This window comes from Perissodus microlepis, chromosome 18 (genome assembly GCF_051167445.1).
Source record: "Perissodus microlepis isolate ML-2025 ecotype Zambia chromosome 18, ASM5116744v1, whole genome shotgun sequence".
Taxonomy (NCBI): domain Eukaryota; kingdom Metazoa; phylum Chordata; class Actinopteri; order Cichliformes; family Cichlidae; genus Perissodus; species Perissodus microlepis.
Genome location: NC_140478.1, coordinates 1,752,586 through 1,776,801, shown reverse-complemented (window position 1 = coordinate 1,776,801; position 24,216 = coordinate 1,752,586). Strand labels below are relative to the sequence as shown.

Below are 24,216 nucleotides of genomic sequence, written 5' to 3'. Positions count from 1 at the left end.
GAGAGCCAGGGATCGAAACACCAACCTTCCGATCAGTAGATGACCTGCTCTACCTCCTGAGCTACAGTTGTCACTGATGTCAGACAAGAAATTATTCTCCGGATCTGTGTCTTTTTCAAAGCCCAGTACATTATGGTCTGTTTTTTGAAATGATCCCATTTATCATATACAGAATTCCACTGAATTATATTGTTATTGGTGCCAGAGGTGGATGACGTTCTTTCAGACGGTGCCCTGTGATTGTTGTGGTCACGTCAGTTCAGTATTCATCATTCCAGTATATGATGGACAACATTGTCCAGTTCCTCCATGCGGCTGATGGATCCATTGAGTTTAATGAATACTTTACAGTTTGTGGTTCAAGTGTGTTGAATTTTTCCCTGTTTCCTGTCCCCAAATATTATTTTTATGTATTTGTAGCAAAAATGTACATAACTTTGTGTTTGTGGGTCTTTGTGTTCAGAGATCTGATTAGTATCGAGGAGTTTGTCAATATCATCTGCATCACGTTGGCCGTGCTCTGCATTATTTACTGTTAGGACTAACTGGCTTAAGAGTAGATTGCAGAGAAGAGGGCAGCAGTGTGTCAGAGCTCAACCACAGATTGTTTGCTTTCCAGCTGCTCTCAGGTGAAAGAGAAACTCGCTACGCTTGCATCACACAACTAGTTCAACCACCAGTGCAATGAGCTAACTAGGTAGCTCCTTGTGATCCTCCAGCTTCAGGAAATCACATCAACATCTTTTGAGGAAGAAGTTCATCTCTGTCTGCTGAGCTTCATCCTTTCTGTTAAAAATGTGATGTTCAGTATCTTCAGTGCATTCTGTGTGAGTATTGCAACATCATCCTACTGGTGGTGATTACATGTCACAGTCTTTTGCCATGAATGACCTGTTAATCCGAGTTACTGAAGGAAAGGCTCACCACACACACACACAGTGCAGTCATAGAGAAGTTTTAGTTCTAGTTAATCATTTGGAAATAAACAATAAAAGCTGAGTTTTTTGAGTCAGTCCAAAGAAACTACAGCCCAGACTAAGATGTGATAGTCCTGACATTGCATAATTCATGACATCCTAGACATAATTAGTTGTTGAATTAATGTTCTCGTGTTATGAGATATAGACGCACTGGTGCTTTTTCATGATTAATATTCATTTATTTACCATGAAGCGTTTCTGTGATTTGTGTGTGTGTTGTAACTTGTAACGTATTTCGTGGACATGTTCCCTTCTGTTTGAGGTTCATGTTCCTGTAGAAAAACTTGCACAGCGTTGTAAATGGTGCCAAATGAAAGGACTGAACCAGGAGCTTCTCCATAGCGTCTCCACGGGTCTCTCAAACACTGAGAGAAGAGCTCAGTGACGCTCCGAGCAGCAGTTCAGCTGCAAGCCGTTGATCTGGAGCTGTCCTTGGTGCTGAACACCTCAATCCAATTACCCCACCCCCAACCCCACCCCCCTCTGTTCCTCTATTTCTCCTCCTTCAGTCCGGCGACGCTCCCAGACCCAGCCGCTTCGCGCTCGTATTTGTTGATGTTCCGTGAGCGCTCGGGTGTTCCTCTCCTGCTCTGACGGTGTGTTTTGGGGCAAAATGTGGCCACGGGCCGGTCTGCGTGTTCTCGACAGGATTCACGAATTAATGGCCGGCGGGGATATGAAGCAGCAGCTGGGGTAACTCACAGGGTACTATGGTGGGACCTCCTGGGAAGCCAAAAGTTGGACTTCTCCGCCATGTCAGCTTGCTCCACAGAGGTAAGCTCCACGAACGTTTTTTATGTGTCATGCGGAGATTACCGATAACTGACACGAGGAGAGCGCAGCAGTTTAGTCTTTCTTTCTGTACTTTGGAAACTTGGAGTGCATTCGCGCATAATCACGAGTTAAGCCTGAGTCTCTTGAATCGCTTGACAGAAAGGACCGTTCTCACTTTGGACTGCAGCTGGTGTCCGCAAGAAAAGGAAGAGAAGAAACACGCGGAAGCAGATCAAAGTAGTTTACGTGATCATTAGTGAGCGCACAATCTTATAATTCTAATGAAGTGAGTGTTTGTTTGCAGACATCAGCTCTCCCGGACTCTGGGGGAAAACACGAAAGATGCTCTTTTAGTCGTGACGTAGCAGCTCTGTGTCCTATGAGTGTCCCAGGAGAAGATAGACGGTCTATAATTAACTAAGGTAGACTTGAGCCAGGGGAGACGAGGCCTTATGCCGCTACTGGGATTTCTGGAACTCCATTACACAATCAGATAAGAGTCAAAGGACTTCTAATGGCAGCATAAGCTCCACAGACTGACTGCATAATGGCTCCCTTTTCTTAAAAAGTACTGTTTAGATTCCAGATATTCCCTAGAGGTGGATTCAAATTGCTCTTCCCTGTTTAGTGATTTCATCAGAGAACTCTTTGTAATTAAAAATAGTAAAACTCCCTGGACTAGCAAATATTAGATTATGTGATGTGCTTTTCAAAATAACTATTCTGATATGACTTTAATTTGCTGTAAAACTCTGCGATCTATCTGCTTTAAAACAAAGCAAAATCATTTACTGGGAGCACATAAGCTGCAGTAAATTCTACAATCCCACATTACATATGTAACGTACAATGTGTTTTTATTTCAGAGGAAGCAATTTTAGATTCCAGCTGACCAGACATGAGATAAAAACAACAGCAAGGGGGGCACAGGGAAGTGGAACGTGACAGCTCGGCAAAGTGTCCGAAAAACACCTTCAAACTTGGTGCTCCAATTGTTGAGTTCCTGAATGTATATGCCCCTAAAAAGCGTGTATTCAGTTTTATTTATACTGTGCCACTTCACACTTTATAGAATAATTCTGTATTTATTAATTTATTTAATCTATTCTCCTAGGTAGGAGATCTTCTATAGAATAACCTGGTCGTACTTGTGTAATGGCTCATGTCTCTTTTTCTAGCCATGGATCTTACCAGGACTTCTGCTGGCCTGAACACAGAGAGGTGGGCCTGGTGGGCCTGGGCAATCTTCCCCTGACCAGCCACCGCCATCATCTTATCGAGCTCCATACACACATACGCACACACTGCAAAAGCCTGTGTTTGAGGTGACCCACCCCCACAGTAAGGTAGCAGTCAAAGCAAACATGACAGACAAGGTGAGTTTTAGCACACCCAAAGTCAACCCCCGACCCGCTGTAGCTCCTTTCCTCCCCCCTGAGCCAGTGGACATCATCCGCACTAAGGCCCGCTCACGGCGGGTCAGACTCAACGTGGGTGGGCTTACACATGAAGTGTTATGGAGAACACTTGACCGGTTGCCCCGAACTCGTCTGGGACGGCTAAGGGACTGCAACACCCACGAGTCACTGCTGGAGATCTGTGATGACTACACCCTCGCTGAGAACGAATACTTCTTCGACCGGCACCCGGTGGCCTTCTCCTCCATCCTCAACTTCTACAGAACAGGAAAGCTTCACATGATGGAGGAGATGTGCGCTCTGTCTTTTGGACAGGAGCTGGACTATTGGGGCATTGATGAGATCTACTTGGAGTCCTGCTGCCAGGCACGCTACCATCAGAAGAAGGAGCAGATGAACGAGGAACTGAGGAGGGAGGCAGAGACACTGAGGGACAAGGAGGGAGAGGAGGAGGACCAGGGCTGCTGTCCTGACAAGAGGCAGAAGCTGTGGGATCTGCTGGAGAAGCCCAGCTCCTCTATAGCTGCAAAGGTAACAAGAGCTAAACACAGCCTGCACACATGATTTGATGCTAGAACGTGAATGAAACCTGTGATAATGTCTCAGGTCACATTCAGGTTTCCTAAAAGTGCACAAGATGATATGTGGGCAGATTAGGTCTGTTACAAAGAAGAGTTATTTGGATAATAGAGAGAAGACATAAGACAGAGGAAGCTGCACGCTACCCTTCAGTATCTACTGTTAATCTGTGATGACGCTAATGAGAAGCAAGCATAAGCACAGTTATGAAAGAAATACACATTTTTCTTGATTTTGTTATGATTGTCGATACTTTCAACTGTCAGAGCTAATATCAAAGAGTTTTATTATAACCAATAACCTCTGAATCTTATCTCTCTTTTACCACAGCAGTTTATTTCATTGGTGGATGAAAAGGTTGTGCGATATAATAAACCGTACTCCAGCTCGAGTTTTTTGTCATTTAGCGTCAAAGTTGCTGCACCATATGTGTGCTTCATGTTTTGAGGGAAAGATTTATGTATAATCAGTGAGAGCAAAGTTTCTGCTTGTAATCGACCAGATGTTTTTATTAATCTGATGAAAAGATTCAATAATTTGTTTTCAGGAAGAAAGAAAAGTGGATTTCCAGTGAGTGAGGTTCGTAACTGTGTCTGCACAGTTTCTGTTCAGTAATGTTCTTCACTGAGTTAGTGTTGGACACACTGCAAGCAGGTTTACTGTGCCTATTTTATTGTCTGCAGCAGAGGAGACAGACAGCACATAGACAGCTCCTCCAAGCAGAGCATCAGTTCATTACTAACGATGTGACAGCAGTGTCTTCTGCTGAAAACTAGTCTCTTCTTCAGTTTAAGAAATACAATAAGAGTCCAACAGTTAGGTCCTTATATATTAGGACACTGACACAAGTTTAGTTTTTTAACCTGTTTACTGAAACGTTTTCCAGTTATAGTTCTATAATAGACATGGACATGATGTGTAGACTCCCAGCTTTCATTTTGAGGGAATCCACATTCAAATTGGATGAAGAGTTTAGACATTTCAGCTCCTTAACATGTGGTACCCTCTTTTTAAAAGGACCAAAAGCAATTGGACAATTGGCTCAAATGCTGTTTCAGGTAGGTGTGGGCAGTTCCTTCCTTATGTCCTTATCAATCAAGAAAGACCTGGAGCTGATTTGAGGTGTGGTGCTTGTATTTGGAGATTTTGCTGTGAACAGACAACATGTGGTCAAAGGAGCTGTCCATGCAGGGGAAACAAGCCATCCTGAAGCTGCGAAAACAGAAAAAAAAATCCATCGGAGAAATTGCTACAATAGTGGAGTAGGAAAATTTACAATTTGGTACATCCTGAGGAAGAAGGAAAGCTCCAAAACACAAAAGGACCTGGATGTCTGTGGAAGACAACAGTGCTGGAAGTAGAATAGAAGTAGAATAGTCACCTGATCTTAACCCAACTGAGCATTTCACATGTAGAAGACAGACAGGCCCACAAACAAACAGCAACTGAAAGCTGCTGCAGTAAAGGCCTGGGAGAGTCAGGAGGAAACTGGATCTGCTGATGTCCATGAGTTCATGACTTCAGGCTGTCATTGTCAGCAAAGGGTTTTCATCCCAGTATTAGAAATGAACATTTTATTTTAAGTTATTTGATTTGTCCAATTACTTTTGAGCCCCTGAAATGAAGGGTGATGTTAAATAAATGCTTTAGTTACTTATATTTTCATACAGTCTTTTTGTTCAACCCGCTGAATGAAAGCTGAAAGTCTAAAGTTCGACTGCATCTGAGTTGTTTCATTTAAAATTTATTGTGGTAATGTGCAGACATATGGTACCTTCACATATGGTGACATACCTCCAACTCTATATTATTATATATATGATCTAACTGTAGGAAAATGCGAAGAACAACGGCTATAAGTGAAGAGGAGCTCATACACAGAAGTCAGTGGGCAAGGGAGCCAAGAAATCGGGGGGCGGATTTTATTAGTGACTCCCAGTTTCTGTCTGACTGACTGAAGAGCTTTGCATGCCAAGAGTAAGCAAGCAGGACAAAGATAGACTTTTCGTAGATACAGCTTCAACAAACTGGGCTTTATTTGCTTCCGTCAACATGAGCAAACCCAACGTGTAAGTCACAAATACAAGTATAGAGACAAGGCAGTGCTGGTTGTCATAACTGATCAGATTTCCCTGTGTTTAGATCGTGTCGAGCAGATGGAGGGAGATGGCTACTTCTAGCAGATGGTTTCATAGTTAGACTCAGTGAGAACCTCTTTATCCTCCACAGCAGGAGGAGGTCATGATGGAGGCAGTAAGACAGAAACAGTGTCGTTATAATAGCTGTGAGCTGAGTCACTGTGACATGTGCATTTTACCTGGGAAGACTTTTTTGTTTTGTTTTCATGTTTTTACCCGACAACAAGAATTTGTGCTCATTTTATAAACAGTCTTGTTACTTTTTAAACTGATTTCCATCAATCAAATAAAAGTAACACACTGTGGAAACCAGTTCGAGACATAGTGAGTTATAGCTGACATCACTGATGTGGCGATGCAGGACTAAGTAAAATTTGTTTCATTACATGGCGATCAAACAAACCAAGCTTTATGTCGCACATGTGTGTGCGGGTGCTAATGGCTGACTGTACACAAAGCAGCAGCATTAGCAACAATCACGCAGAGTATTCCAGCATTGACGTATTTTAATCTGTGCTCCTCAGTGCTCTGGAAGCTAGAGCACACTTTCAAAGCACCATCTATTATGTGGAACAAAAGTGCCTCTATATCACTGGGACTTGGAGCTGTAGCCTCCATACTGTATGAACAAAATTCAGCCTCAATAATTTGATGATTAACTTTTAGGACTGGACCGAACTCTTGTTCTTTTTATTGCCTTCAATGCAGATATTATATTCAGATCTCACTGCAACATCACAAACGTTTAGCTGATTCGTTTCTGAAGTATAAGACTGTTCTTTTTTTTTTCCTTTTTACAAAGGTTAGGAAACATTTATAGTGACCAAGATAATCTATGAACTGAATTCCAACAGTGACTGATTATTTATATTAAATTAAAAGAACAGAAACATTCAATTTAATATACTCGTATCCTTTTCTACACAATATTTAAGGTGTCTTATATATGTCTATATAATCATTTCCTAATCACCTAACCAAGTTAGTGACAGCTAGTTCTTCCTTCTAAAAATATAACAGCACTGGCCTTTAGCAGAGCCATGTGACCCGGCTGGAACCGTAGTGTCAGCAGGAGGGAAGCCGCTTAGGCCACTCTGCAGTGACACCAGCCATGTGGCAGTGATGCAGCAGCACTTAACCAATAGGAGGGCCTCTTTCCGGTGATGTGAGCGGCTCAGTGCTACTGCTTATTAGAAAAGAAGCATCACCTGGCTATTTGTAAACCACTGCACACAGTTTGTCATGTCCAGATGGTCAGCTGTACATCCACCAACAATAGTTGTACTTTTATTGGATAATATGAGTATTAAATCTTTAAATAATAGAGATTCGTTTCATAAACTTTACATAATCTGTATAATCTTCTTATTTTTGGCAGAGATGTTTTAGCATGTCCTCTTTGCATCCTTTGTTTGACGCACACTCAGACTGTAGTGTTGGGCTGTTCGGGTTCACTTCTCATCTCTTCCAGATGTATTTAAAGCTTTTTGTGCTCCATTGTTATATGATCACCTGTACATGCACTTATCCTGTACACAGTTTTGTGATGTATTATTATCAGTCCTTTATTTATCCAGGTAAAATCTCATTGAGATTAAAAGACAGTTATGACAGCACACCTGTAAATGCAACTGTCCATAGTGAACATGAGTGCAGTATGAGTCTGACTTAGGAGTATGGCTTAATCTCCTTTGGAGCTTTTACCAGGACTGCTGCTGCTGCAAATAGACTAACTGTTGGCAGGTTGGATAGTCTGTCCTGTCCACTGTCTGACCTGCAGTGGGGAAGGTGGTGGGGTGGAGCTAGATAAAGTCACAGACTGAATCTGGCTGTGCAGTTTCAGCATTCGTCCATTTTCTTCTGCTTGTCCGTTCAGCATCACTGATGACGCTGATGACGCTGAGCGGTACACTCTGCCAGTCTGTCACAGGTTCACACAGAGATAGGCAACCATTCGTTCAGACACGGGGAAGGCCTCAGCTAGCCCGTGGATTCAAACCTCATCTGGTCTCCATCCTGACACTCAGAACTGGTTGGATGAAATCCAGTCTAGAAAAACTGATTGATAAGAAGAACGAGATCTTTTTTGGAGTGGAGAAAATGGTTTGCTCACTTTGTAGTCAGGACATTTACTCATTATCATCAGATAAAGAGACACCGCATGCTGTTTAGTATGTTAATGCTTTACATACTGGCTTCACTTGTACACCTGTTCACACAATACCTGTCTCTCTGATAAACCACGGGTCCACACCTCAGCACTTTTAAAATATTACTGTACGTTTTGACCTTTTGCATGCTTGCTGGACCACACAAGGGGAAAGTCTGTGATCTTAACAGTTTATGTTCAACAATGACTTCTCACAGTCAGTGGCCTACTGCAGGGAGCTTCAGTGGTCTCAGCTATCCAGCCTTCTGCTTGTTTGCCTGCAGAATCACTTTGTGCCACTTTGACTTAAATGTGTTCTTTATTTAGCAAAAATCGGAATTTCTATTTCATGTAAAGCTAATTGGTTGCATGTTATATTTCAGCTTGAAGAGTTGCAGCGTTTCTGCTCAGGACTGATGTACCTCACTAGCATATCAGCTGTTTATACGTTGTATTGTGTGCAGAGGAGGAAAATCCGTCGATGATATGACACAGAGGCTTTTTAAGCCGACGGGATCAGTCAGAGACAGAATTAAAAGACTGTCCATTAGATTTTTGACAGCTGCTTCCTGCCTCATCTTTGACTTTGTACTTGTATTTTTCTATTTAAACCTTTAAACTGCGTTTGCTTACATTTAGGTCTCCATTAAGTAGATTATATAATAATACAAAATGATGGGATTAGTGTCTGATCCGCATGTCTTAAATTGAGACGAAGGCTGTAAATCTGGTTCGCTAAAAAAGGATGCATTCTACTTTATGGGTTTGTTTGTGTCTTTTTGTGCACACAGTTTGTTAATGATGTGTGGACTCATGTAAAACACTGTGGAAGTGTGGGAATAATCCACAACAACCTGTGAGCTTAAAGAGAAATGAGTCATAACACACTCACAGCCACTTTACATGGAATACCTGTGTTCATGTAGCAGTTAGTAATCATTTCAACACTTGAATGAAATGTAATATTCACAGTGAAATCCTGAGTGAAATGCAGGACAACACTGAGTCACTGCTTGTGTGTGTAAAGTGTCTGGTTCAGCTAAATAAGCTTGCCTGACAGCTATAAGCAGCTACTCAGAGGTCTATAGTTTACTGGCCTTGTGCCTTCACATAGGAGCGGTAGAGTGATGTGTATTCACTAATGTACTGTAGCTTTCAGTTTGAAATGCTTCCATTCAGATGGGAATTTATGGCAGTACGAAGCCCAAAAGCCAAAGTGGTTTTTCTTCAGCAAAGTTCAGCCTGTCAGCTGTAAATCTTTGGTTGGCACACATCTCCACAGTGAGTGTGCAGAGCTAACGTGCTAGCAGCCTATTTCTGCAACTTTAGTCTTCATCAGTATACAAAAGCCACGAGGCATTACTAATCTTTCTTGCATCTCCTGTAGTAGTCAGATCTTTTATTTAGAAATATTTGGTTTCAAGTAAAAGTACTGCTTACAAAATGTTACTGCAGTACAGAAAAAATTAATCAAATTCACTCCTAAAAGTCAAAGTACTTCCAGAAGCTTGCTGGATTGTTATTCCATTTTATTCCACATAATTTATGGACTTTTTTAGATTTAGATTTCTTTGTATGTGTAGATTACTTGGGCCCATTAGAAATCTTTATATAGAGTTTACTGAGAAAATGCTGATGTATTCAGTCCTTGTGTTTCCTGCTGTAGAGTCGAGCAGTGAGTTCAGCCAGAGCAGCCTGTTCTGAAACGTGGTTATTACAGTCTCTCATGATGGATATGATACGATCCACCAGCTCAAACTAAGATTTACAAATGCGTGCAGGGATTTCTGGGTAACAATCCACACAGAAATACACACCAAGGAGTACTTTACAAACACATACATCCAAACCTCGAAACATACGCAGCTTATTAAGTTCACCTTCACACATCTGACCATTTTCTCTTTCAAAACACTTTCTGTGTGTACACGTCTAACACGACACATCCCTCTCACTCAGTGCGTGACACCAGAACTGGGCTAGGACTTTTTTTTAAAAAATCATTGTTTTATGTTAACGTAGAACTTTTCATAATGCTGACCAAAATAGTGAAAATAAATAAATGAATCCTCTTACAGAAACATGTAGTTTCAAAATGTGGAAAAATGGGAGTTATTCCTCTTTCTTGTTACAAAGACAAAGCCGAGACATTTATTCAGCCTGAGCTTCATATCTGTGGTCTGGACTGGGCTACATTCACATCAGCATCATGGCCAGCCAATAAGTAATTGGCTCAAGAACTGACTTGAGTTCAGTTATGTTAAATGCACCGTGGGCAACAGTTTTGACTCTTACTGTTTCAGTTATTTAAGATGTCAAGTTGCAGGCTGGACAGGGTGCATGCCTGATGGCGAGAGGGCCCCAGATATGAACCAGGGGCTGTTTAGCTGTTTTACCTCGTGGAGCTGCCCACTGCACAGAGTTTCCCTAACACGAAATGAAGCATCACTTGTTTTACCGTTTGTTCACAAAATCACATGTGCAAATACAGACATTGTTTTTATAGTTTTGGATTTCAAATGTTCAGTATGTAAGACTGAGAAGAATCAAACGAGGGCTGTAGAACATCTCGAGTAATGAACGTGGAAATAAGTGAAGCTCAGAATTAACTTCAGTGTAACAAGAGATAAAAACAATGTGACCCATGAAAGCAGCGCCTTTAAATAGAAACCATGTTGACCTCTGCAGAAACAGCCACTATCCAACAGATCCTGCGCCTGTTGTTCCACAAATAACCCCACGTATTGATCACAGCTTGGATTTCTCTGCTCAATCACTTTATCCAGTCTTTCATTGCAGCTCGTCTTCTTGTTCTATAAACTATCAGATTTCCATTTTGGTCACAATCTGAGAGACGTTTTTCCTCTCTTTGTCTCGCTCGTTTGTTGTCGACCCCTGCCGTGAACATTTTTCCCTTGCACTCGGACAAAAATAAAGTAAAAAGCTATGCAGTATTATTCAACGTGTGTCAATTCTGCACCAGAATTTAGTGATGTCTTCTCATGAAACTGGTCTGGTAATTCTGTTAAAAAGACAATCAAACGGCAATCAACACAGGCTCTCGCCTCGGTGACAAAAGGATAAATAAACGAGCAGTACGTCTGCTGTTAGAGGGGGAAACGTTAACCGACAGTTGAACATGCAGCTGAGTATCTGTGTTTCCATTCAGTGCACAGATCTGAGTCCATTCACAGTCACTGAGCTCAAATTGGAACTGGAGTCAGAATCTTTTGTCCAGTGTCATTGTGTCCTTTCAAATTATAAATCCTGTTTTGTTTCCTTACTTGGAATCTTTCTTAATGAACAGACTTTTTATCTTTATGTTTTGTTAGCTTCATAATCATGAATCAAATAGAGATGACATGCAGTACCAATAACACCGACTTTTAACACGTTCACTTAAAGAGATTCATTGTGATGAGTGGAGTCCATTTCTTTGTCAGTGACTCAAACTTTTATATAAAAAAGTGTTGCTGAGCAACTGAATGTCAAACGTGGAGACTCACTATATGGCTTCTAAAGCAGCTTGTCTGTTCTTGGTACTGCTTAGAATCTTCCCTGAGTGTCAAGGTCACAGCATTTGGCAGCCACTAAGCCATTAAGACGCTGCAGGGTGGACACCGTTTGATATATCTGCCTTATACTCCCCTGTGCTTTGTCCCTCTTTGACTTTCTATTTATCTCCTCTTTCTTCTTTCTCAATGTTTCGTAGTTTATTCCCAGTTTTTACTTTTGTCTAAAATCTGTAATGATGTAATGCTCGGTGTCTTTTATCGTTACCGTGATTGGCCAGAAGCTCCCCCACTGAAAATAGCTCAGATAATCCATCACATGGTTTCACAGACACCAGGACAGTTGTGGTGGTGGGATAAGAACAAAACTACAGATACAAAGATTAATGATGTTCCTTTTTTAACTGATCATTTCCTGCTCATCAGTCACACAGTGTTAGCTATCAGTAGAGCGCTCAGTCCATGTTCCAGTGTTTAAATAAATAACTCAGCACGTCTTTAGTGTTCAAATTTGTCTATGTGGCCCACACACTTTTACAAAGTTTAAAACAACTGCACAAGCATAAAAACTGTTATATTTATTGGGGTTGGAGTGCTGCTGACCTCTGCTGAGTATCTTGTCATGCTTTGGGATTGTCAGGCCTTCCATAGAGGCTTCTCCAAGGTAGTTACAAAATGTGCCCTCGTCCAGGCCCCTGGCTGAATGAGGCTCGTCCTGACTCTGATAAAACTCTACATGTTGTAGCCTATGCTGGTTAACACACATCACACTGAAGTCCCAAACGGTGCAGGAGGATTAGGCTCTGCAGCCGTCCTGGGAATGTCTGTTTCAGAGTACTGAGAGGAATTCAAGCATCGTTGATAATCAGCATCATTTACACACACCGTCCAGCTGCAAGGCAAACAGTGCAAGAAGTTTTAAATGTTCCCAAGACAAAGTTTGGTCTTTGCAGAAGCTTGTCCACAAGGGCTGATCCTTTCAGCACTGTTGCAAGTGATGTTAAACACAAGGATGGATGACAAGCTTCTATTTAATGTAGATGTTGCTAATCTTGTTACCAAGCTCACGTTAAAGATAGTTTATATGCTCAAATTAAATTTGATCTTTGGATGATTCTGGTGACACTCTGTACATGCAAGCCTGCTCAGTTTTACAGAACTAGTGTGCTGTGCATCTGTGACTCACCATCTTTGTGACTCGGTGGGTTCCATCATTGACCACTCTCAGAAAACAGCACTGCTATATGTTTAAGGTAAAAGTAGGTTGTGGCGGGGCGGGGCCTGCGGTGCAGTGCACGGAAGGCGGACGCACCTGCACGGCATCTGCAATCACGCCCCGCCGACTTAAATATTGTAATGGGTGCTGTGTTTGGGGTTGTTGCGATAACGTTGAGCGGGCAGCGGGAGAGCTGCAGCTCTGTGAGCATTGTGAACAGCAACCGTGTGAGTCAATAAAGTTTGCTGCAAAGCATGAACTTGCACCCGGGTCTGCCGTGGTCATTTACAGTGGTGCCGAAACCCAGGACGGGAGGCACGGCAGACCCAGGAGTGGGCCAGCAGAGGGTGGAGCTGGTGCAAATGGTGGCCGAGCTGGCGGCCACGCAGCAGGAGCAGGCCGCTGGCGGGAAGAGCTGCAGGACCAGACTGAACGCCACCTGCAGAGGATGGAGTATCTGGCGGCGCTGATCCGGTCCTGCCCGACACCGCTGCCACCCTCACCGGCGCTCCCCAATGGCGCTGGGGTGGAGGAGATCCAGTCTGTTCAGGCGCCCGGGCCCCCAGGTTGCGACCACCCAGGACCCAGCTTGCCATCGCACCCATAGCTGGACTGCCCGGTGGGCCGATGGGGTTTTTTTTTCCCGTAACGCTATAAACAATGAAAGGTGGTGGATTGGCCAGATGCTGGGAGATGTGTAAAAATAACTCAATTTTTTGGTGGTGGCTATGGCGGAGCTTCCACAGATTCAGTAACATTAGCAAGTGGTGGAGGCCAGCAGGTGCAATACGCTGGCAGGTGGATGACGGAAAGGCAGGAGGAGCAGAGACCCGAGGCGGTGAACTGAAGAGGGGGTCAGATATAAACCAAGTTTAGGTGGAGTTTATTTTCGTTATGCTGACTTTTTACAGTCAGTTACAATAACTCGTACTGCGTACTAGCTAGCATGACGGAGTTTCTATACTGCTGGGCAGGTGCTTTTATCTTATTTTATTTATAAGGTTAGTTAGTAGAGTTGCCAACCGTCCCGTAGAAAAACGGAATCATCTCGTATTCAGAGAAAATATTACGCGTTTCGTATTGAGGTGAAAAGGAACAGTTTGTCCCGGACTTCAGCTACAATGAAAAAGACACAAAGCTGGAGTTATTCAGTGTCTTTGCTGCACAGCTGCCTCTTCTTCTCTCATTCTCCCCCCTCCCTCTCCTGTTTCTTCTTCAATCATGAAACTGATCAGTGATCAGCTGATCGGCTTTTCTCTCTTGTTTGTTTATCGCCCACTTTGCGCCAGAAAGAGGAAACCAGCGGATGTCGCGCTAAACAACAGCAGCACGTTTAAGCTTGATCAGCTGTTGTTAGAATTTATTTAATATTACTTTCTAGTATCAGCTGATGTTTGCTGGAGCTACAGCTGTAAAGCTGCTGGTCATGATGTCGGTTTGGATATGTGGTGAGAGGGAAACATGAAGATGAAACCAGGAGATGTCCTTACTGAATCATCAGAGCTGTGATGGAGAAACAGGTTTACCTTTTAGGTGACATGGATGAGTTGAAGTTATGAACTGTTTCTGAGAGACAAATAACACCAGGATCCTTTTCTATGTAGCTGACAGCTGGTAACTGTGCAGGGGCGGGTCTAGCAAAGTTTTGCTAGGGGGGCAAGTAGGGCATTAACAGGGAGAGGGGGGCACAAAGAAATACTTTTCTTTCTTATTCTCATTTAAAATGTCTCGTTTTTAAAAAATAATTATCTGAAGCTTACAACAAACGTTTTCATCTGATGTAAAATGTATAGAATCCATTATTGTACATAGTAATTTTTTTTACGGTCCCATCATAATTTCTTCAAAAGTAGTACTGTACTGTACATGGTGCCAGTATTTTCCCACATTTTCTAGATTCTGTACCAGTACTGTGTGTAAAATGCCATCAAAAAGTCAGTTAAGTTTTATTCTTTCTCACCTGTCTTTCTGTCTCCTTTCACTTTTTAAAGGTTGCCATGTTAGAGAAAATATTTTGCCCTGCCATGCTGTTTATTGATGTGGTAAATGAATGGTTTATGAAAATATATCTAAATCTGTCATCAGTAATCAGTAATGATCATGTCTCACCTCTAGTCTTCTGTCTTAATTTCAGGTTCTCACCATGTGTTGTAGATAGTTCAGGAGGTTAACTCGACCAAGCAGTCTACTTTCGGGTACTGTTTAGAATACCAGAATAGGGAGGATGGTGTAGGTTTAAGTTTATTAGACTGATACATATATACCAACAAGACAGTGTACATCACTGTGACAACAGCGTTTGTTTTCATTCAAAGGCTTTATGGTTTTTCCTTTAATACCTGGTGGGCCGGTCTCTAGTCAAAATGCCCGGGCCGATTTTTTTTTGTCCCAGTCCAGCCCTGATCGCACCCATCCCCACTCCGCGGGTGGGGGCGGCTTGTACCCAGCTCACCCACCTGCTCAGCCCGAGCGGGAGGGACCTGCCAAGCCGTCGCTGGAGGAGGAGGCGAAGCGCGAGGGTCCGTGCCTGCCGGGTGAGGAGAAGGAGCTGCGCGAGGGTTGGTGCCTGCTTGTGGAGGGGGCGCGCAAGGATCCGCGCCTGCCGGTCGTCGGGGAGGCGCGTGAGGGTCCGCGCCTGATGGAGATGGAGGAGCTGCTCCAGCCGGGAGTGGCGGCGGCGGAGGAGCCAGAGGTCCCGGTGCCAGGGGAGCCTGCTCGGCCGGAGGGCGAGCTGTGTAACGGCCCCGCCAAGTCTGAGGGCGGTATGCTGGCCAGACCGGCCTCATCTCCACCAGAGGCTGGCGCGCCAATTGATCCAATGCCGGCCCAGCCACCTGTGAGCCGTGACCACCTGCCACGCGGCCGACCTCCGGACCAGCTTCGCCGGCGCTGCTGGGTTCGCGGGCGGCCACCTGAACTCACAACTCCTTGTCGCTTGGCCAGGGCCCGGGGGCGCCGACGGTCCGGGCTGATCCCCTCTCCCGCTCGCGGTGGGAGGAGTAGGTTCGGCCGGATGGCTCCCCGGCCTCAGTCGGGCGATGGGGGTATGTGGCGGGGCGTGCAGGGAAGGCGGACGCACCTGCACGGCATCTGCAATCACGCCCCGCCGACTTAAATATTGTAATGGGTGCTGTGTTTGGGGTTGTTGCGATAACGTTGAGCGGGCAGCGGGAGAGCTGCAGCTCTGTGAGCATTGTGAGCATTGTGAACAGCAACCGTGTGAGTCAATAAAGTATGCTGCAAAGCATGAACTTGCACCCGGGTCTGCCGTGGTCATTTACAGTGGTCAACTCCACTTTTCTGTCACAGTTCTAACAGTTACCGTGTTTTATGCTGCACTTTTTTTTTTTATTGTGTTCTGAGTTTGTATGGCTGCTTTACTGGAAACACTGGTCTCCCTGTGAAAGAGATTTGGTCCCAGTAGAACTCCCTGGTTAAATAAAGGTCAGATAAATGCAGGGGGGGTGTGGGAGTTTGTCCAATCGCTCTGTCTGATTTCATGGACTTGGAGCAGTGCTTCAGGAGGATGGCTTCTTGGGCTCGTTATTACAGGCTGTTGGGTCCCAGTAAAGCCATAGTGAGGGCTGATTCTGATCTGGTTTTTTGGAAGACAGAGTTTGCAGGTACAGGTTGAGGTGTTGGGTTTGGTGGCTTTAGAATCACTTCCTAACTCTTCAAACACACTAACCCTGTCAGTAAATGGACTGGTTCTTATATAGCGCTTTTCTACTGGATCACTCAAAGTGCTTCATACAACATGGTTCATTCACTCGTTCATGCAAGCACTTTTTTTTCTACACCTCAGTGCTTTCTGTCTGACAGTCACACACATTCGCACTCCAGTGGAGTATGAATTGGAGCACTCTTGCGTTTAGTATCTTGCCTGTACTTAAACATGCTAGCTGCAGCAGCCATGGCTCTGCTGCTGATAAGCGTGGAATGAAATCTTTGTTTTGTTGTGTTTCATTTGGATAAGGATTCAAAGCTGATTTCACTTTTAGTCTTTTTAAGCAATTGAAATTACAAAACATTCAGTTTGTAATCAGTTGCATCATAATGATCATAATTTTTCACCTGAAGAATGAACAATGATTTGCAATAATAACATGCAAATACTTTAAAAGTAATCTGTTTTTTCATGTGACATTTGTATCTTTTGTTGGTTGACCTTTATCTACTCCACTGACACACAATAAGTTTTGTGTTGAAGCCACTGAAATGTAAGCTAACAGAAAATTGAGTTGTCCCCAGAGAACAGTGCAGTGGTCTTTTGTCAGATATCACGTCAGATGTATTTAAAGACAAAAAAAAATAATCTTGCATTGTCTATTTCCAACTGTTGCTTGATTCTTCCTGTTGGGGGAGGAAAGAATGAGTAACCAATTCTAACCTCTCTCTCTATCCTTTCTATGTATAGCAGCGCAATCCTATTACAATAAACCTGAAATGTCCTACCAAGGGATACACTGAGAGGACTCAGAACACACATCCTTCAGCTTCATTACTCTGCTTTCCCAGTTAGAGTTTTTAAATTGGCTATAAGTAATAGTTGAATCCCCTGGGCCACTTTTTCCATTCAGTCATTCTCTGAGAAGAAGGTTTTATCTTTAATCTGAATTGAAAAGGTGACAAAAAGGACAAAATTGTTTCAAAACCTAGTAAATCAAGTGTGAAGCTAAACACGCAGGAGCAAAAACTAACTTTTGTTTCCATTTTCCTCCCCAAAAAAGAAAGACAAGTGTTTTTAGGTGTTACTCACTTTGTTTTGCATCTTGTATTGTAGTGCTTTGGCAGATTTTGGAATCATTTCCAGTTGCAGTTAATGTCAGAAGGTTTGTAGTCTTGTGTGTTTTTGTGTTCTCATTAAAATACAAATCTGACATCATGTGAGCACATCGCCGTGATTTTCTGAAGAGACACAGGAAACACTGTAAAATGTTTTATGGGGTTTTTTTTGCAGGTTGAATAAAAGCTGTTGTCTTATCACCGCTGCAGGTTTCCTCCTACATAACAAGTTCCACGTGAAAGTGTCCATGCCAGAATTTTTCACAAAGCTGCTTAAAACATTAAAGTCAGTGTCTGTTTGCTGTAACCTGGCTTACAAAGAAAAAAGTAGAAAATGCCAATATGTGGTGATGTGTGGATCATAAGAGCTTTTCATTTCTGCTTGGACATAATGAACAGATGAAAGTTAAGGGCTGACTGTCACTGTGGATGCACAACTTCCAAAGCTAAATCTTCTTAAGGGCCTTAATCAAAAAGGCCTGACCTTTAGTAGCTTTTCAAATAGCACCACCTTCAGGACAAAGTTGGTACCACCATGAAGGGTAACAAAAAAGTCTCAAAAATGTCTCATTTAGTCTAAGAAACCTTTACTCTAGAATGTACACTTCAGTGATTAGTAGCAACAAACAGGGTTTGTCTTATTAAAGAACGTGTTACTGTTTACAGGCACAGAAACAGATGTAATAGAAGACTTTTTTTTGTCTGTAGACGTGTATGAAGCTAACACTATGCCCAGCTAATGTAATAACCTGCTTTTGTCTTGCAGATCCTGGCCATGATCTCCATCCTGTTCATCATCATTTCCACAATTTCACTGTCCCTCAACACTCTGCCGGAGCTGCAGGTTGTAGATGAATTTGGCCAGTTCAGTGACAACCCCAGTTTAGCCCACGTCGAAGCCGTCTGTATTGCTTGGTTCACCATGGAATACATGTTACGGCTGCTCTCAGCACCCAATAAGTGGGTCTTCATGAAAGCACCACTGAACATTATTGATTTGCTGGCAATACTGCCTTACTATGTGACCCTCTGTCTAACTGAATCTAACAAGAGCGTGCTGCAGTTCCAGAATGTGCGGCGTGTGGTTCAAATCTTCCGTATTATGAGGATCTTGAGGATTCTGAAACTGGCCAGGCACTCGACGGGGCTCCAGTCTTTGGGCTTCACTTTACGAAGGAGCTACAACGAGTTGGGACTGCTGATCCTGTTTTTAGCCATGGGCATCATGATTTTCTCTAGCTTGGTATTCTTTGCTGAAAAGGATGAAGATGCTACAAAATTCACCAGCATCCCTGCTTCGTTTTGGTGGGCAACCATTACTATGACGACTGTCGGGTATGGTGACATTTACCCACAAACCCTGCTTGGTAAGATTGTAGGAGGGCTTTGCTGCATAGCAGGCGTGCTTGTCATTGCTCTTCCTATTCCAATCATTGTGAACAACTTCTCAGAGTTCTACCGAGAGCAGAAGAGGCAAGAGAAGGCCATCAAGAGGAGGGAAGCTCTAGAAAGAGCAAAACGGAGTGGAAGCATTGTTTCTATTAACCTAAAGGATGCTTTTGCCCGCAGTATGGAATTAACAGATGTGTTGGTAGAAAAAAGAGAGGACAGTAAATGTCCCGTTGAAAATCACCTGTCACCCAGTCGCTGGAGTTACCACAAGCACTACCACAATGCAGAGGCAGGTAGCCCTGGCAAGTCTCAACAGTACCAAGAAGTGGCCCAGCAGGGCTCCCCAGAGCGATTCAAGCCCACGTCGAATAAAACTACTCCTCAACACCTCAGTGCAAAGCGGCTAGAAGATACTTACAACAAGACAGCAGCCATTCAAGAGCAGCAGGAAAAAATTCGAGAAGAACAGATTGAGATGAAAGAGTTCTCATCCACTCTGGCCCAGCAAACATCACCTAAAGTCAGTCGTTCCAGGGAATCTTCAACTGCAGCGGATAATTTTGCACTGGAAAGAGGGGAACGAAGCTCACTGCTCCCCAGTGTTGAAGGAGGTCAAGCTGGTACTAGACATCAGTGTATTCCACCTCCCTTGGACCTAAGTCAGATCAGCAATATGGAGGTAAAGCAGGGCCCTGATAGCATTCAGCCAATGACATTCATCAAAGAGGGTTTGTATGAGTTCACATCTAACCCCAAAGGAAGGTTGACTGGGGATCTGAATTTGCTCTCACAGAGTGCAGAAAGCTCTGGGATGACCTATGATAGCACCGGCACAGCTTTGGAAGATCATGGTAGCCCTCAAAACACAAGAGCCCTGAAGCTTGACTTCATTGCATCTAAAGATGATGTCCTCGTGGCAGTGATGACACCTGTGGCGACACCCGGCCCCACTGGCTCTGCAAAGTGTGCTCAACTACTTACTGACGAATTGGTTTCCAGGTTTTCTCCGTCTCCCAGTTCTACAACACAGGAAACTAAATCTCCGCTGGCTATCCTGCAATCTCCGTCCCTGGCTCAGCAATATATCAGTCCCAGCACCCCCAAGGGGGGAGGTGAAAGCTCAGCAGGCAGGAGCTTAGAAGGTGAAGGGCAGCTCACTGGCTTAAGCCACCTGGGCAGGAATCACATGGAGAGATCTACTGCTGGCTCGGGTGGTGGTGCTAGTCCATTGTCAAAAGCATGCTCACTCAACAGCACCCAAGACCTAGTAAGTAAGGAAGGAGTGGCCGATGGAGGATTAGAGGAAGCAGAACAGAGAGTAGAAAAACGAGAAAATCACATTGTTCTGGATGGAAGCCGAACGCCGCCCTGTGAAACGAACATGTGAGCTTAAATTTAAAGAAAAATGCAGACAGGGCCAAGGCAAAGCAAAGGCTGATGGGATGCTTGACAGGAAGTACCAGGAATAACCTATGACAGATGCTGTGTGTGTGAGCATTGGACTTTTTGACAAAGACATTAAACAAATCTATCATAAAAGCTGCAACTCTTCTTGAGTGCAGCGCATCCGATCTCACGACACAATCGAACGGTCATTCCTTTTTTGACCTTGGTGCTGCTGTCATGACTTTATTACTGGAGGACATTCATAAGCACACGCATGCCTGACTGGGCACTGTTTGAACTTGAGTTTAAGTGACACCGTGTGGTGTCAGTGTTACTGATTGATTTTGTTTAAATGAGACATGAAGTGGCAACCTGACCTGTGTTTTAGGCCTTGTCTGAATGATAATATTCGGGACTATCCTGAAGAGTTTCTTTGTACGTCACTGAGTCAGATATTCAGTTTCCTAACACTTGCTTCCCAAGGCCTGATTTGAATGGACAGTTATACCAAGGAAAGACAGACCGTGAAAGGAAATTATATTTTTTATATTTAAAAATTTAAAAAAAATCTATCTTTTGCAAGACTTGCAAGAAAAATCAATGATCAGTCATTATTCTGTGTTGTAGATCTTGCTTACTCATTATTACATTCTTGTAACGGGACAACCACAAGCACATGATACAAGACAAAAGTCCCACATAGTACTGCATTGACCAAAAGAACATATGTATCTGCTGTTGAGCACTGTGATCTATGCTCTAACTTTAAGTATTTCTATATATTTCAGTTTTATGTTGTTGTTTTTGTTCTTGGTTACTTTTTGTTGTATTTTTCTTTTCATTTTTCTTGTTCCTAAATATGTGAAATGGAGATACAATCTCTACTATATTCACTGATGGAACACTGTTTGCACAAATTTCCATCCATCCATGTTCTACTGCTTGTCCCTTGTCGCGGGTGAGAGGTTGGGTATGCCCTGGACAGGCCACCAGTCTGTCCCAGGGCTTCCACCAATGTCCAGCATGAAATATCCTAACAATGAACATTAGTCAAAAACAATACAAACCCATAATGAGACACACGATTTGAGACAGAAAGACAGAAAGGAAACCTCACACAGACTGTGGGCAGTTTCCATGATTACTCACTTGTGGTTCATCATACACTGCTTTAATTCCCAGTTCCCACACATACTGTGTGTGTGATAAAGGTTTGACGAACCTCAGATCTGACTTTGTTTTTGGATCCTTTATCAACACAGTGGCCAGGCGCATAGTGTATTCAGGAAAATGAGTTGTGGAAGTAATAATAGAGTTCATGAAAAGCAACCATTGTCTTCTTTCTTTATTTTTGTCTCTGTGAGACTAGTGTCTTATCATAACATCAGCCCTATCTAATCTTTTTAATCTTGCTAGTGTACTCACCAAGCTAAGAATGAGATCCGGAAACATGGAGACTTTGATAAAAAAAAATAAAAAGGCCAACAAGTCAGCCATCAGGAGTCATATTCACTTCCCCTTGTTTACTTAGCTAGTCTTAGCATGTTTCAAAGAATGTGTCTGATTTGAGTGCCGTACAGCAACAGGCTGTTTTTGGTCACGCTGTTAAAAACTGTTCACTGAGACAGTAACAGCAAGCCGGAGTAAAAACGGCCAAAATGTGACTTAAAGTAAGAATTTAGAAAACTGGAAGCTGTTGGTTTACAGTGAGACGACTCAAATGGCTTGTCTGATAGAAAATACTGTGGCTATTAACCATTTGTCTTCCATGCTTTCAGCGTATAATAAATATGACACAAAAAAGTATGTTCCAATACATGGAACAGCATGTCAGAGATAACTAGATATCTTTCTGCAACAGGTCACATTTTGCAGCATGCAAGCTAGCATGCTATTTTGACCACACTTCTGAAAATCTCTTGCATCGATGTCAGCATGCTAGCAGAATTCAGCAGCTGTACTCGTCATATCACGAGTTATACAACAGCTGCCAGAGTAAGACCATGTGGAAAGAGACAAACGAGGTCTTCTTAGTGAGAGGAGGTGCAGGTTCAAGCATCTGGACTTCAGTTATTGCAAATACACATCACTTTAAACCAAGAATAATTGTAATATGATGAGTGCAGAGAGATAAATAGAGGGAGTGTGTCTGTGTGACCTTTAGCTGCTGACTGTATTATAAAGGTAGAACAATAGTTCCCTTTGCAGGGAGTCACTTGAGTAAAAAGACCTGACGTCACTTTAAGCATTATCTTTGGGAACCTTTGACATTTTTCTTTTGTTTGTGTTTTTAAAGATCAGATTTGCATTCATGTGAATGAACCTGACAGATTCAAATGCACATTTAACTGTGTACATAGAGCAGAGTGAGCAGGTGGTGATTAGGTCACATGCTAACAGGGGAATGGTACTGTGTTATCTGTGTTCCCTGATGTGCTTATCAGTTGTTTCACATTTTTGTTGTTGGTTAAAACTTTGAGCTGTGTGTTGTTCTTAACATCTCAGTACATGAAGTTTTTAAAAATATGTGCCTTTTCATAAATAGATAATTTATGAGAAGGTGAAAAAAACTGTTAGATGTGGCCCGACTTTTTCTTTGTCTTCTTTTCTCGTGTTCTCTCTTTGTCCTTGTGCAGTAGATATATTTAAATGAAAATCCTCACATCTTCTGGATTTGCGTACCTTTACAACTCTGTATTATTATCTCATCAACTTTATCGCACCCCATAGCTCATAGTTCCAACCTCACAGTGCCACACTGTCATTTGATTTCATCAGCTGAAAGCAGCACGTTCGGTGTGTGACTCGAGTGCAGCAGCAGATTACTGACAGCCAAACGGACATCGTTGGAACAATGCAAACTGACGTGATATAACATCTAAAAACACGGCTTTTTATGTCGTGCAAGTGGACTCAGCTAGATTTATGTTATGAGAAATTGCACAACGTTAACTAAATGTTAATTCTTCCCAAATATATATCCAGCCTAACATAGATCAAGACAAACTCAGAGAAGTTTAAAAAGAGCACCAGTTCTAACAAACGTTGGTTTGTCGCTGCTGCAGGTCAGGAAGCATGAGAACAGGGTTATGGCTTTCCACAACCTCATCTCCACTCATTTGTCGAAGAATTGTTATTTATATTTGTTCATTCAGATTGTGTACAGTAAACATACAACTGTAAAGCTTCTCGATCTGTCCTGCCAGCTCCACTTCTTTAATGCCCCACTCTTCCATCCTCATATACTTTATTGAATTGTAGCCTGTGCAATGATTAGTATGAGTTATTATATATAGCTCAGTGCAATGATAGTAAATGATAAAGAGTTTTGATTCAGTTATCAAAATGCAAGACAAATAAATGTGTTCATGTGACCTCATCTTGTTGTGTGTATTTTTGTGTCTGTATTTGTGAACGCCACATAGCTGCAGCGTTGTCAGGTAGTTTTGCTAATATAACCACTACAAATTCTGCAAATCAAAACACTTCAACTTTATTTGCTCAAACATAGTTTTACTTTTAGATTAATTAAATGTTTCTGCAGCATCACACAGTAATTCTAACTCCTACGGTTTTCATGTGTTGGCTGAGTCTTTCTGAAACGATGAAATAATGTCCTCAAGTTTCTAATCTTTGAGTTTTTATTGTTTGGCAGAAACAGGCCAGACTTTTTGCCTTCCACTCCCACTAATATGATTGTTTTCATTATATAACAACAGGTAATTCAATATTCAAAAACAACAAACAAACAAAGGTCAGCTTTCATATATCCTGTACTTTCATTACATGTAAAATTGATGGTATTTATAATTTATTAAATACTACTAAACTAAAATGAATGTTTTAATAATTATATGAGATAATGATCATAATTAAGACAAAAAAGC

At 42.6% G+C, this 24,216-nt stretch overlaps 1 protein-coding gene across 1 annotated transcript; it reads left to right on the top strand.

Annotated features, from left to right (window-relative positions):
* Positions 1-1,499: 1,499 nt before the first annotated feature.
* On the top strand, positions 1,500-24,109 carry LOC146366463 (potassium voltage-gated channel subfamily B member 2-like). Its single transcript, XM_084911254.1, has 3 exons — positions 1,500-1,754; positions 2,933-3,703; positions 18,318-24,109. Exons 2-3 carry the CDS (start codon positions 3,119-3,121, stop codon positions 20,328-20,330), a joined length of 2,598 nt encoding a protein of 865 aa, XP_084767380.1. The 5' UTR covers positions 1,500-1,754; positions 2,933-3,118; the 3' UTR covers positions 20,331-24,109.
* The last annotated feature ends 107 nt before the right edge of the window (positions 24,110-24,216 follow it).

What these genes read in the sequence shown, in the direction of transcription:
- LOC146366463 (XM_084911254.1), top strand. Translation starts at nt 3,119, where the DNA reads ATGACAGACAAGGTGAGTTTTAGCACACCCAAAGTCAACCCCCGACCC. An exon ending in GCTCCTCTATAGCTGCAAAG is followed by an intron (nt 3,704 to 18,317) that starts GTAACAAGAGCT and finishes TTTGTCTTGCAG; the next exon opens with ATCCTGGCCATGATCTCCAT.